At 53.3% G+C, this 14499-nt stretch overlaps 6 protein-coding genes across 6 annotated transcripts; 3 read left to right on the top strand and 3 right to left on the bottom strand.

The window, feature by feature from the left end:
- The first annotated feature begins 130 nt into the window (after positions 1-130).
- Positions 131-1345, top strand: F5Z01DRAFT_664042 (uncharacterized protein). The gene has a single exon (XM_046264071.1). The coding sequence runs from the start codon at positions 427-429 to the stop codon at positions 1168-1170; it is 744 nt and encodes a 247-aa protein (XP_046115047.1). The 5' UTR covers positions 131-426; the 3' UTR covers positions 1171-1345.
- Positions 1326-3089, bottom strand: F5Z01DRAFT_692579 (drug resistance protein; the record flags this gene model as incomplete). The annotated part of the gene is made up of 2 exons (XM_046266190.1): positions 1991-3089; positions 1326-1941 (listed from the first exon to the last, which is right to left on the bottom strand). The coding sequence occupies exons 1-2, from the start codon at positions 3052-3054 to the stop codon at positions 1326-1328; spliced, it is 1680 nt and encodes a 559-aa protein (XP_046115046.1). The 5' UTR covers positions 3055-3089.
- An 828-nt stretch (positions 3090-3917) lies between these two features.
- Positions 3918-5150, bottom strand: F5Z01DRAFT_753012 (uncharacterized protein; the record flags this gene model as incomplete). Its single annotated transcript, XM_046267085.1, has 1 exon — positions 3918-5150. One exon carries the CDS (start codon positions 5148-5150, stop codon positions 3918-3920), a length of 1233 nt encoding a protein of 410 aa, XP_046115045.1.
- Positions 5151-6443: 1293 nt separating this feature from the next.
- F5Z01DRAFT_728960 (ASST-domain-containing protein) lies at positions 6444-8156 on the bottom strand (the record flags this gene model as incomplete). Its single annotated transcript, XM_046266682.1, has 1 exon — positions 6444-8156. The coding sequence occupies one exon, from the start codon at positions 8154-8156 to the stop codon at positions 6486-6488; it is 1671 nt and encodes a 556-aa protein (XP_046115044.1). The 3' UTR covers positions 6444-6485.
- A 1197-nt stretch (positions 8157-9353) lies between these two features.
- On the top strand, positions 9354-10016 carry F5Z01DRAFT_664037 (uncharacterized protein). Its single transcript, XM_046264070.1, has one exon. The coding sequence runs from the start codon at positions 9500-9502 to the stop codon at positions 9908-9910; it is 411 nt and encodes a 136-aa protein (XP_046115043.1). The 5' UTR covers positions 9354-9499; the 3' UTR covers positions 9911-10016.
- A 922-nt stretch (positions 10017-10938) lies between these two features.
- F5Z01DRAFT_639521 (uncharacterized protein) lies at positions 10939-14282 on the top strand (the record flags this gene model as incomplete). Its single annotated transcript, XM_046262446.1, is given in 10 exon segments — positions 10939-11299; positions 11337-11428; positions 11489-11705; positions 11725-11834; positions 11875-12059; positions 12093-12157; positions 12232-12561; positions 12617-12840; positions 12954-13801; positions 13826-14282. 10 exon segments carry the CDS (start codon positions 10939-10941, stop codon positions 14280-14282), a joined length of 2889 nt encoding a protein of 962 aa, XP_046115042.1.
- Between the last annotated feature and the right edge of the window lie 217 nt (positions 14283-14499).

Genomic DNA, 14499 nt, shown 5'->3' with positions numbered 1-14499 from the left:
TTGGTTCGCACGGGGCCAGTCTGAGGCGTACCACCTCGTTGACTTCAATTCAATGCTAAATTTAGTTGGTTTGCGCCTCGACGCATTCATTCCTGATTATTTCTCTCCTCAGGTATATATAAAAGGTGGCCCTCGCGTTATGGAGATGAGGGACTCCTGGAGCTGTTCATTATCGCATCCTTTGTCCTGATATAGATTTCCTTCTTGTTCTTTTTCCTTTGTCGCTCTGCGAGCGTCTGCTACTTTGCTTTATATCGGCCCCTTCGATTTTTCCTTCACTGCGATTTGAGTGGTTGCATCTCCAGCGATACTGAGAAATCATCTCACTGCCTTTCAAGTGTACCAAGCGACATCACGAAGCAACGAAAAGACAACGGATAGAACCAACACCCCACAAGCAAGGACAAGCTATTCTCAACCATCAACATGGGACTTCAAAGTGCCATCAAAGCCGGCCAGACCGCCGTCGAACTCGGCCGCACCGCTCAAGGCTTTGCCGGCGCCGCCTCCGAGCTGCGGTCCGCCGACAAGGATGAGCTGGGCCGCAAGGCCGGTCGCCATGCCTTCAACGAGGGCGCCGAGACGGGCAAAACAATGGGCAAGACATGGCTTAAGACGTTCGAGGTAATCCCCCGCATGATCGCCCGCGGACTGCAGTTTCTCTTTGCCATCATCGCCTGCGGCTTCTACGGAAACAGGGTCGACGCCGATCGGAAAGACGACGATGGCTTCTCGCCCGAGTGGCTCCTGGCCATCATTGTCGCGGGCCTGTCAGCCATCACGGCGGTCCTCTTCGTCGCCGCGACGCCACTAGGTGCCATTCCCTACTTTGGGAGCCGGATCAAGCTGTTCAAGACGTACCGGGCCTTCCCCTGGGACGCGATCCTCTTCTTTGCCTGGGTGGTGGTGTTTGGCATCTTCGCGGGCATCTTCCTCCACAGGAGCGGCGACGGCGACGACAAGTACAAGGGGAGCTCGACGGGGGCGATGAAGACGGCTGTCTGGGTGGACTTTGTCAATGCGCTTCTCTGGCTCGCGTCGGCGGTCTATGGCGCCTTCAAGACGTTTTTGGGTGACAAGGCGGACGAGATGACGGATAAGGTCGGGACCAAGCTCTTTGAGAAGAAAAAGGCGGTCCCCAAGGACAATTCTGACGCCGAGAGCGTGTGAAGCTGCGGCCAGCGGGCTAATTAAGTACATAACCTCCAAGGACAAGCCAACACACATTTATCACAGTGACAGTCGAAAGCCGACAGTTGTGGGTGTCTCGCTTCCTTGGTGTATTTAACGCCACATGAATATATACCTCCTTCTGCGCCGAAGCACTACCTTCTCCCACTCTCAGGTTCTCTCATCTCAAGTTCTCTAGCCAAGTCGGCCTTTTCATCCGTTGTCAGCTCAGACGACGCCTTACCAAACTTAATGGTCATCATAATGATGATTGCAGAGCTCGCAAGGCCGACCGCTGTCCAGAATCCAATGCGATATTGTTGACGGGGAGTCAAGTCTCCATGACGGGCGTTCTTGACTGTTGACACCGCAAGCTCACCAATGCCCAACCAGAAAGCCATGCCCAGGTAGAGAAGACTGTTGATCAGCCCGCTGGCGGCAGCCTGAGATTTGCGGGGCATACTCGTGGTAATAAAAATGTTTGTCACGGTGTAAGTGATGTCGATACCAATCGTAGAGCAGATCATGGCAGGGAACACGTATGCCCAGTAGATGAAGCTGCGAGATTGACCTGACTCCGATTGCGCGGGGATAACCGCGAACAACAGGCCACTCAGGAGGAAGCCAATACCAGATATAGTCATCAGAAGCTTTCCCGGAAGTATATGCAGAATGAGGCCGCCAGCGATGGCGAGGATTATGCCTCCGACTGCCATGGGGGTAAACCAAGCGGCGGCAAGAATCGGTGTAGTACCCAGTACATTCTCCAGGCTAAAATGGTTAGCATGTGAGTTTGAGGAAAAGTGTATACTCAACTTACTAGTAACTCGCGAAGAAAAGGTATAAGCCGAAAACGCCATAGAAGGAAAAGAGCACGATGGACAGACGCTTCATATACTTTTGATGGAAGACTGCAGGCGGCATCAACGGCTGCTCTGAGACCCAGCCTTGAATATACACCGCGAGACAGAGCAATATTGCGCCGATGATCAAAGTGACATAGATGTAGGGTGTGCGCCACCCTTGAGGAGCATGTCCACCATCCGTGAGTGCGTACACAACGAGCGCTAGTCCAGGCACAATCGTCGCCGTGCCAAGCCAGTCCATCTTCGCCTCGGGATTGACAGTATCAACGCTGCACGGGATCGTTGAAACACCGAGGATAACAACAGCGAGGATAAAGAAAGCTCCAGTCCAGAAGTACCACCTCCAGGTGAGGTATTCCCCAGAAACCGAGCCCGTGAAGATACCAAAGTAGAAGCCGAGCGGCGAAAAGGACCCATAGAGGCTGAACACAAGATTCTTCCGTGGTCCTGGCCGATAGGTTGAGGCGAGCAATGTCAAGCCTGTGGGAAGAAATGCAGCGAATCCGACGCCCTGCAAAGCTCGAAAGATGATGAGCATATTCGGCGTTTTACTGAACCCAGCTGCCACGGACCAGACAAGAGTCCATGCGTGACCAGTCAGGAAGACACCACGAGCGCCATAGATATCGCCCAGGCGAGAAAAAGGCAGGAGTAGAGCGGCGGTGCTAAGGTTGGGCACAGCAGCGGGCCAGGTGCGGACCGCGTCTGGGATATCGAGCTCGAGGGCGACACTTGGCAAAATGATGTTGAAGCCAGAGACGTAAAACTCAGACATCATCATAGAGAGTAACATGGTTAAGACGAAACAGGACTCTGTGAGAGCATTGCGTAAGGTATCAGGGCGTTGACGGCCAAGGCGCTCGAGCTTGGCCTCGTCGAAGATCGCCGGAGAGTCATCTTGTGGTGGGATAGGATGCTCTGTAATGTCTTCTCGGTTGGAGCAAGTTGTCGGGTCAGACAACAGGTTGCCGGGAGGCACATCAGGCTCGTAGGAAGCCGGTGCTTGTGCCATAGCCATAAATATAAGGTGTTGATAGCTGCTCTTTTCTCAAGTATGCGGTTGTTGTATCTTAGCACAGCCAAGAGCGATGGCAGATTTTCTTCATAAATTCAGCAACACCCTCAGGTATTCAATACTTCTATCATGTTGCGGCCGTGGAAATAGAAACCAAAGCAAGTGGTGTCCATTTGTCAGCTTATGGGTACTACATTCAGTATGCTTGATAAGAACAGAAGAAAACAAAACTGGAAAACCGGATTCAGCTGATTGCCCCACGGATGTCTTACGAAAGGGAGTGACGAAAAGCTCACGAAGTTTTCACTTCACCATCTCCTACATAGATTGCTGTAAGATAGGCGCTGCAGATGGATGGGTCGTTTGCTGCGTCTTGGCTGCCTCTTTGGAGACAAGCGCCGGAAGAGGTGAGCTTTTCCACGGCCCGTACCCGATATAGGATCGCTTGCTGCGCCTTGGCTGCCTTAAAGAGGCAAGCGCTAGAAGAAATAAGCTTTTCCGCAGCCCTGGGGATGGGCTTCAGAATTAACCCCACACTCTCTCCCCCATAGGCGCCGCAGATCGATGGATCGTCTGTTGCGCCTTGGCTGCCTCATAGAGGCAAGCCCCGGAAGAGGTGGGATGTGTTGAACATGGCTTCACATGGGACTAGTGATCTGCGAGAAATTCGTTGCGATCGGCATCAAGTTCCTGTCTAGTAAAAGCCAAGTATCTAAGAAGCTGCTATCGGTGTGGCTCGCTTTGAAGCTTCTAGGTGATCCACGTGGGACTGGAAGTTCATGATGACGTTATGCACAAAGATTTTCCTGTCTGCCCAAAATATCTCAGCTTGAACTCCCCCTATGTATCTTGTAATCCTGTTGGTTTTAGTAATCTGGTGGCCTTGCCCCCTGAGGATCGAGTGACTCCTGCGTCATTGAGTCTTCGACCCCAACTTGCAGGGGGACTGTCACCCTGATGCTTTGACCACCTGAAAAAGCAATCTTGAGTACAAGTGTATAGGTCCTAGAGAACAGACAACAATGAAAAGTGGGCATGAACCGCTTGTTCCTAACATGATGCACACCAAAGGGGATTTCCAAGCTTGTTCTGTAACAAGTTCTTGAAACGGCCATCAAAACTGAGCCTTCCGTCCAATTGAGCTCTCCAGGCGCATAGTTGATGATTGGCGTGGTAACTTTGTAGTTGAGTAGAGGGTCAATCGTGTGTTGAGCTTCGGGTAGTCGCTGCGGCCACTCATGCAGCACACGAGGTCCAAAGTACGTGTTCGAAACGAGATCCCCACACACACGCTCGACGTGCGGTATGGAAACAGTCTCCGAATGCGGGCTAAAGGCTAAGCCAATGTGAACAGAAGAAGTGGAGGGTGCGCCTCCGTTAGCCTTCAACATGATCGCGTTGGGCTGGTAAGCATTGGCCTCCACATGGCCGAGGGTTCGACCCAGTATGTGTCGTTTCAAAGATAAAGTCGCGCGCGGCATGAATGTGGTGGAATGCGACTCCAGATCCAACGGTGCCTCTTCTGGAAAAGTAGGCAGGATAGTAACTTCGAGCCGCTCTCGAAAGCGATGGTCCTGTGGCAGAATTGACCTTGAGGGTGTGACCGTAGTGTCGGTTTCGATGACAACTTCAATGTAGTAGCCGATGCTGATAAGATCAGGGCACATGGCATCTGCACCCTCGCTGCATATCGTCGGAGGTAAACAGAGGTGTTGATCCTGAAGGCAGGGCGCAATCTTTGTGTGATTACATGTACCAGTCGGAAGTTGTCGAGGCACACGGAAGTGAAATGGGATAGGCCGCTGTTGCCTAGCGGGTACGTTACAGCACGTTTCGAGAGCTTGGCCGTCTATAGGCATATGAAGACTCAAAAAAATCCACTCGTCAGAGGATCGGCTGCCGTTTCGTCCAACTTCAAGGGATCTTCTTCCGCAGCCGATGAGCGAAATGCGAACATCTTTGAGAGTAAGATCTTCGTGGGCACATAAGTCGACAGTCCCATTAATAGCCGAACATGTTGTATATGTTAAGCCTGTCGAGGGCGGTTCCGTGACGATTTTGATCATGGGTTTGGCGGACATTGAGCGCCAGACGGGCATCTCGTCGTATGATGATATAGATGTGGGGACAGTAACAAGTGAGCGGATCAAAGGCTTCTGGTTGCAAGCTATCAAAGTCTATATATGTTCATGCCACAGTTCGACAGCGAACAACTGACCTTGTGATTTCAAAAGAGCAAGAGCATCATCCACTTTCCATTACCAAGCCTCACGCTTTACAAATTGCCGTAGATTAATAAGAACGTTCTGTTCTCATTTAGACTAAGCGTACTTTATGACAGCAACCAATGACAGACCTGTCAGCGAGCAATCTGGTGCAGCGTTGTCCGCTACTTTACCCAACTTCTGTTTTAGGCTGCCAAGCGTCACTACCAGATCAAGTTGTAAAGAGGCATGGGCGCCGGCACCGGCACGTGCTCCTGCATCGCAATCGGCCGAGAATGTCGGCACGATTTCGATTGATGTACTCTGGGTCGCTGTTCCTTCGCCAGTGAGATTGCCTGGTGTCAAGACACCTTTTAGCGGACAGCACATCGCGTCCACCAGTCTCATCGATTTGCAATGCTGTTGCAACGAACTGTTCAAGCTTGGGACAGGAAATATCCTCACCGGAAGTCTCGACTCGAAATTCGGATCATCGACGCAGACCTTTTGTTGCAAGCCTCCTCGTCATGTTGGAAGTCGCATCATCCAAACGCATGACGAGCGACTCAGGATCACAGTCGATTTCGTGCATAGACAAGTCGGCCCTTGCAACCACGACTAGTACAAAGGAAGCCTAGCTTCACCAAATGAGCATTTGTTGCACGAATTAGCACATACGACCATACCTAGTGGAAGATACGGGATCCCGTCCGCTTGGGTCGGTGAAGACTATTAGCTTCAGCAGATGTCGGCCTCTAAGGCAAGATATTCCGGATCTTTCGAAGGAGGATTGACGGCAGGCAGGATGTTTGTAAATTGCCCTCCCCGTTGTCTTCTGTCTGTCAAACTGCTCTGCATATCTACTCCTTTTGCTTTGATGGCCGCATTGGACGAACAAAAAAGACTCTAACTGGCAAGTGGCTACTGAAGCGGTCTACGCTTAGGTTGTTCCCTTTTGGGCTGGTGATGAGAAGAATATCCTCATGCGGACCATCTTGCAGCAACAAGAGGAGGTCGATGGCGTAACGCTAAAGGTGTATCCCGCAGATATGCTACGGAATCAGAATTTCGAGGCAACATTGTCCTTTGCCATGGAGACATGATCCATGTGATCCAGCGTTGGGGAGATTTGAATACGCTGGCATGTCACGCTTTCCGACTGCCATGGCACATATTATGAAAGGCTTGCCTGGACTAAAGACAACAGTATTTCTCCGAGACCGTGCATCTCTAAAGGCAGGCCACATTGGACAGCCGAACTTCATGTCCCGCCTGCACGGCCGCGACTTGAACACACGTGTCGTCTGGTAGTGCTAGTTCAAAGACAGTCTCGAATCCCATTTTGGCAGTGACAGCATAAAGTGTTCGTCTCTTCTGCATGGGATGCTTCATGTAGACATTCCACCTTTCCACATCCGTGGCACCATTCCAGCTTACGTGCCCATGGACTACGCGCTGTCCCGCGCCCTGTCTACCGCCTTGCTGGACAAGGACCAACGAAGGGTCCCAATCGCGCGGGGTGGCGTGCCACGGGCTCTTGTATGCGCGGTAGCTCTGGGCGAAATCGTCGTGCCCGAAACGGCCCTCCCATAGTAACGGGCTGCCGTGCTCTGGCGGACCAAATTCTCGCACGACCGGCACCGGCCCGTAGCTCGCAAGCTGATTGCCATGCTGCAGCTCGATCTGGAAGTTGCCCTGGCTCGGCGCCTGCTTCGCGTCCCCGGCATCTATGCTGCGGACAACCTCGGGAACTTGTCTGCGATCGGGAGGGAGTCGTAGGCGGATGAGAAGCCCTCGGCTGGCCCTCGTACAGACCTCCGTAGCCCTGCAGTGATTGTCAAACAAGCTGAGCAGCATGTCGTGTTCAGTGACATTGTGGGCCCGCACGTCGTGCTGCCAGCGAAACTGGCCCGGGACAGGCAAAGGCCCAAAGTCGCTGGCGTCGTGGCTGTCGCCACCCAGTGTCCAGATAACGTGTCCATCCTCGCCCGAGACAAGATAAACAGCCCAGTGGTGGCGGCTGCTGATGAGATAGTCCTGTCCCACGAGCTGGACGGAGTTGATGTGGAAGGCATCGTACGATGTGTCCGCCTGGACGGCGCTAAGATTGGAGACGATGGGCAGGCGGGAAGAGGTGATGGGGAAAAGGTCGAGTGCGCTCCAGCTAAAGAGGACTTGACCCGTGCCCATGTCTACCTCGAAGAACATGCTATCGGTGACGGTGCCATTGCTTAGGCCTCCAATAGGCGAGAGGTCTACACTAGTCTCGTTGTACGCCGTGACAAGGACAGTGTTCCGTGGCGTGAGCTCCTGCTCGTGAAAATCCATGAGACCGGGAACATGCCTTAGTAGTGGTGAATGACGGATGTCTGCCTGGAGGGAGACGCTCGTCTCCCGATACTCGTCGTCGAGGAGGACAAGATCTCCATAGCCGCGGCCAGCGACTATATCGCCTCGCCAGAACGTGAGACATGGGGCCTGCTCCCACCGTTGCACGCGGAAGCCGTTAAAGTGCGTTGACGTGCGTGACGGCGAGGCATAGACCAACTCGTTTGCCGGTGTGATAATGTGCGGCCCATTCTGTTGCTCACCGCGGTGGATACCGCGCGAGCCCGGGGTGAGGAACAGGTACCCATCGGCGAGACGAGAGTGACTTATGCCGATCGAGATGTTGGGGGGGTTCAGGGGTGAGCTCTTGAATACGCGGTACGGCCATGTCTCTTCGTTGAGCGGGGAAACAACCTCGACGTATGGCCACGACGGGAGCACGTTGGGCGCAGGAAGACGGAAACCCAAGCCGGGCAGGCTCCAGTCTCTACTGAAGAGCTGCCAGACGAGAAAGAGGGCGAAAAGGCCAAGTAGCCCGAGGGCCACCGAGACGCGTTTCTGACCGGGAATCATGGCGCACGTGCAGGCTGTCTGGGCGAGGGAGCGAAGTCTGGTACGTAAGTAGCAGCTTGGCCCTACACTCGGTTCTGACATGTGTTCCCGTCGATCATTGCAAGACCTGTTCAACAGCGTCATCGAAGCGACCAGCGACAGCCGACAGGAGAGGTGTGATAAGACTCGACTCTGGCGAACCACAGCCGAGTTGGAACATGGGGTGCCATAGCGTGGCCTGGCCTTGCCCTACGCTGGATGGATGCTATCATGCCGTCATGTCACGGCACAGGATGGGAGGCCAGAGGCAGAAGATACTGTTGCATTAGCCGACGGCATCTAACTGGTCGGGTATGGCTACACCGCACAGCGTCGAACCAGTCCGCAGATCCACCTACTGTAAGGTACCTTTAACTGGGAAATACCTCAAGGAGCCAGCCCGTTGCGGTAGTACAAGTGGTTCAAGGTCGCAGCCCTTGAGACGTCATCACAGGCCCAGCCCCCTGGGTATTCTCTGGTCTTCCCCTGCTTCACCGGAGAGCTTTTGGCTGCTCGGTCCCGAAACCCCGGACCAAGTGTGAAACATAGGGCTTAGAAGCGGCATCCGATGCCGAACCGATGCCTAATCCGGATAGTTTCCGATATCCGTCTCCACAGGGTACCAGGCCCACGATCCTACAGAATGTTCCCCACAGATGCATGCGTACAAGCGATTGATCATTGCCGAGCACATGGAACTTACATGTACGTAGTTTCCACTCAACGGTGGCCTTCACCTTCTCAGGAGATGCCGTCACTCAAGCGGAGAACTGGCTGGTCGACGAGCTGGGGTCCCGGATCTAATTACCATGTCGTGGGCGGATGAACCTACCTCTGGCATCCTACACGCAACCATTCAGTGTACGTACTACGTAGTACATTCTGTCCGGGCTATTGCCCTTAGGAGGCAACGCAATGTCCTTAAACAGGTATCCCTCATCAGACATGGCGGTGTCGATGGGATCGAAGAAGCTCCATCCTCGAATCCTCCTCGACAGGATGGAGATTCCCAGACTCCCAGTAGAGTCAAGATCTGCGCAGTGCTTCGATCAAGCCGGGCTTCCTAGCTTCACTTCAGCCACGGATCCTTCTGCTCGCAGTATGGGCATCACGGAGCACCACACAGACAAGAAGACATGATGGACGTCATCGAGATGGGGCAGCCCCTACGGCTCTGTCTATAAAGCCAGCCGGTCCCGGTGCCTTGGACGAAATCTTATGCCAAGCTCATCAGCAAGACTTGGTTACAGCCAAACACAGAAAGCGCCCAACAAACCAGACACACATCTTCTCAGTCACGCCACGCCCTCCTCCTCATCACCGCCATGCGTCTCTCCACCTTCTTCGCCGCGACCTTGCCCGCGCTCGCCGCGGCCGACTTTTACGTCACGGACTGGGTCTGCCAGCTCGGCTTGGACTCGGACTACGACTCCGGCGTGACCAACAACTTCTTCCAGATGGACACCGAGGGCGCCTGCAAGACTCGCTGGCAGGTCAACCCGGACGGCAACGACTGGCACGGTGCCAACCCTTGCAACGCCGACCAAGAGGACCCCCTGACGCTCCGCAACACGGGCGATGGGGCCTGGGACCTCATTGTCGACAACACGGGCATCCAGGTCGGCACCTGCGGCTGGTCCAACAGTGACGACATTAAGGGCGCATGCACCAGCATCAACTATGGCTGCGTCGTCAACTCCAGGATCAAGTGCAGCACTGCGTACTGCGTGGGTTGATCAACGATGGGCGGACGACATGGATGGGACCGCGTTCGGTCGGTCCATACGTATGTGCGAGACCGTGGCACTGGTGGAGCCTCGGCGGGTAGTTTGAAGTTTGCTTGACACGTTTTGTTCATATATTCTTGAATATTACAACGTTCACTTTAGTTCTGTCCATGGGAGTTGTTCGACATCTCCTCTCGAGCTCGCGTCCCTCGTGCCGTAATCTCCCAATGTCCCGCCCTGCCTCGCAACCGCCTCACTGCTTTCTTCCAACAAGACATTTTCCCAATGATCTAAGACATCTCGCGGCTGTGCGGACGCCTCTAGATGCAAGCAAGGATGTCGTCGAGTGCTTCTGCTGGGAGATGTAAATTAAAGGCCGCGCATCGTGCGGGACACCGAACCCGCCTACCGTGCAGAGGATGTATCACACAAATACACGGTTAGTCTGACCGCTTTCTATCTAAGTAGTCGGGCATAATAGCGCGATCACAGCTCCTGTTCGTATAATTTTTTTTTAAGTCGGTTGGGCGCGAATCCCCGCACTGATGGTACTGATGAGCGCCTCTTGCTCGCCACGACGGTCTCGAACAAGTCCAGCCCGTTCTGGACATAATATTATGTTGGACTTGGAACAACGTCTTCCAATGCATCTGACATGTCCGCTAAAATGAGAGAGTTGAATCCGCTCTTCTGCATCCTCTGATCCTCTCTGTCGCGAAGCGTTGGCCCTGTTGCCAATCCCCGTCGCTGTTGTCAATCTATCACGGACAATTGTGTTCGCCAACGCTGCTGAACTCTCTCTTCTTTCGACTGTGCCGTCGCCGCGTGAAGCCAATGTGCTTGGCCAGCATTTGCAGGACCTTGGGGTTTCTATTCATGAGAGGTCGTTTCCCACTTGGGAGGCATTATTTGACCACCTGGCCAATCATGCGTCGAAGCAACTACAACCTCAAATTCGAGGAAACACTGGACACGCTGCCACTCAAGGTCAATCTCGACCACAGTCTCTCGGTACTTCTATCGTGCAAATTGCTATCATGCGCAGGCCATCTCATGACGCAATTCCTGGCCCCGAAGGACGGATGCACACCTGTCCTATATTACCCGGTACTGTCCAAGTATCAACGTGGGTGTCGACGGAAGACCAGATTCACTTCACTTTGTGCTTCAGTGCAGTATCACCGTCACAGAAGCTGCAAGCCACAGAAACAGCAAAGTCAACGCCAATAAGTGTATATTCTCCGCTTCCAGCCTTGGCCCGCACCCAGCAGGGTGACACGATAGTCAAGAACCAGAAGAACATGAGAACCAATTCCATCAAAGCCGCCATTCTCCACGACATCAATCTGCCAGTTTTGGGATTCTGGGAGAGTGGCAGTGCCGTGTATCTCAACCAAGGTCCAGTGTTTCAGCACACCATTACCATGTCTATCAGTGACTGACCCCAGCTCAGCCGCGAGAGAACTGTCAACTAAGGCTGCCAGCATACCTGTGGACGATACCGAGATCCTGGACGCAAAGTCAGCGGTTCGCTGTCCCGTCTGAAATTTGCGCTGACACGATTAGATGGCTAACTTTTACTCACAGCTGAGATCCTGGGACCTCTGGACAAAAGACTTCAGCCGGCCACTGGAGAGAGACGAGCATCCAAACTGCATTCTACTTGCAACAGAAGCATCCTTTTCTCATTTGATGATAGCTATTCGCTACAAGGGTGGTGAGAAGGCCATCCTGGACTGCGCGGGCGAAGCCATCAGGGATGAGGTAACAGGAGAGTTCCTTGGCGGGGCAATTACATTCAGAAGTAACTGCCCCCTTAATAGTGTGCCCGACGGCATGTCCCAAGAAGAGCCGCATGGAGACAGGAAGTTTGAGACCATTTGTAACAACTTACCTCAACTGGCACGTCACCCTCCTCTCGAAATCCCGTACCGTATATAGGAGACAGCCAATCGGTGCTGACGCCCTTACAGGTCTGGACATGTGCTCCGGAAGGATTTTGCAACTTCCACAACGTCCGCTGGTTCGAGTATACAGGCCAGACCCAGAAGGAATCGCTGGGTTACGGCTGGACTAAAAGGCTTCGCCCTGACGACGTCGGTGCCACGAAGGCTGCTTGGCTTCGCTCTGTACAAGACTGCGCGCCTTTCAGCCTGGAGTATAGATGCTGACGGAAAGACGGCGAATTCAGGTGGATGCTCGCCAGGGCCGTCCCGCTTTCTACGGCAGCCAGTGGACAGGTTGACAAATGGTTCGGTAGGTTGCCTCATCTCTTTCGACCCCTACTTCGGGTCAGATGTTTCTCTTTACCAATACTGACGCCGAGGCAGGCACGACAACGGACATTCACGACAGTATGCAGGCCAAATTGGAAGCGAAAAACGCTAGACAGCGCCTGCTGAGTGTCCTTGCTCATGCTCAAGTTACGATCCTGACATTTGATACTACTCCTCGTGTCACCATGCTTGAAGGTGCTGACATTCGCGACGTCCCGTTTCGCACCGAGACAGAAAACGGGAGCTGGTACGATGGCAAGGACGTGCCCAGTGTCCTCTCACTCACCAACCTCGACCGTGGTCCAGAGTTCGCCGCATTCACCAGATGCGTGACCAACGTGATCTCAGGAAAGGTGGAGTCGACCTACCTCGAGCATGGAACTGGTAAGTCAGACTGGGCAATTGATTATAAATGGTCTGTATCATTGAACGACATTAGACGGATTTTGGTTCCGCACTCGCTTTTTAGCGTTGCAAACCCCGAATCCACCGGACGACGCACCAAACGGTATCCAAGGGCTGATCTGCCTGATACAAGATATCACCGAGGCGAAACGACAAGAAGAAGCATTGAAAGCCGTTGAAGAAGAACGTTTGCAGCTTCTCGCACGCGAGTCAGCGGCCAAGGAGGCAAACGACTTGAAAGGCCGGTTCCTTGCGAATGTACGTCAACCACGCTCCGTCCAGTCCTCTTCAACTACTGATTCCACCGGATGTCCCACGAAATTCGAACCCCCCTCAGTGGAATTCTAGGTATGGCCGAACTGCTACTGGAGCTTGACCTTGGGAACGAACAACGAGCGCATGCAGAGGCCATCAAACTCTCAGCCATGGCACTATTACGGGTAGTGAACGACATTTTGGACTACTCTAAAATAGAATCCGGCAAGCTTGATTTGGAGAGCATTCAGTTTTCAGTCCTCTCCATGCTCCGGAATACCTTCACGGTGCTCCGCATAACGGCGAGAATAAAATCTCTAGAGTTCCACTTCGACACCAGTGCGGTTGACCCCAATTTTTCAATCGTGGGAGATCCCGGTCGCGTGCAGCAGATTCTTTTAAATTTGCTCTCAAACAGTCTCAAGTTCACAGACCGAGGATTTGTTCGGTTATACGTCTCAACGGAGCCTGGCGGGGAAGAAGTCAAGTTCGTCGTCGAGGACTCGGGCATTGGAATCACCGCAGAAACTCAAAGCACTCTGTTTGAGCCTTTCATCCAGGGCGATGCATCAGCCACCCGGAAGTTTGGCGATACTGGCCTGGGGTTGGTGATCTCTAAGCAATTGGTTACTTTGATGGGCGGTCGCATCGCCCTTGAATCTGTTCCGCACGCAGGTACCAAGATCTCCGTCTGGGTTCCGACCAAGCAAGCCCAGCGTGAGGATGGCCTTGCTTCCAGCAACCTTGCCACATCAACCGAAGCGACGGATTTCACGTACACGGCTTCTCTTCAAAAAAGCTTGGTTGTCGAGAACACCAGTCGGAAATGTAATGACGTTCTTACACCGTTAGCGGGAGGAACTGCCACGACTTCAACCTCTCTGGAGGATCAGTCTCGCTCTCAGTACAGCAGTACAGTCGTTCTGCTAGTCGAGGACAAGTTGTGGCTCCATGTCAATGCGTTGTGATTGTTGCTAACGGGCGATAGTGCAATCAACCAAAAGATCGCCGTGAGCATAATACGCAAGCTGGGCTTTCGTGTAGCTGTGGCTTGGAACGGCAAGGAAGCTCTTGACTACTTGGTCGTGGCGCACGAACATCCAGACATACAACCAAAGCCTGACCTGATCTTGATGGACATTCAGATGCCCGTGATGGACGGGTACCGTTGCACAGAAATCCTGCGAGGGGAGTCTCCTTATATGGAATACGCAAAGGGTGTTCCTATTGTCGCGATGACGGCCTCGGCAATTCGAGGCGATATGGAAAAGTGTTTGAGGGTTGGGATGGACGACTACCTTACTAAGCCTATACAGATCGAGGCGTTGGAGCGAAGTTTGATCCGGTGGAGTAGCAGCGCTGGAAAAGCAGGGTTGTTGGATCAATCAACCTCGGAGCCTAGATGTGGCCAGCAGTCCAACGACGAAGCGAGAGACTGCGAGTGAGGTGGGAGAGAGTGCGTAGTGTTTCGGGAAAAAGGGGCCGCATAAGCTTTAGCAAAAGCTGCATCTGTCACATACGACCATACCCAGTGGAAAATACGGGATCCCGTCCGCTCTCCCATAGTCAAGCCGCTGAGGGGCTGATTAGTAGTTGGGTCGGTGACGACCAGCGAATACCGGCTGTTGTATGTTTTTAAATTTTTTGCTCTCGACTCGTGAG

Source organism: Emericellopsis atlantica (assembly GCF_019669845.1).
Source record: "Emericellopsis atlantica unplaced genomic scaffold F5Z01scaffold_29, whole genome shotgun sequence".
In the NCBI taxonomy this organism is placed as follows: Eukaryota; Fungi; Ascomycota; class Sordariomycetes; order Hypocreales; family Bionectriaceae; genus Emericellopsis; species Emericellopsis atlantica.
The sequence above is the reverse complement of the archived record's forward strand: the minus strand, read 5'-3'. Positions and strand labels throughout refer to the sequence as shown.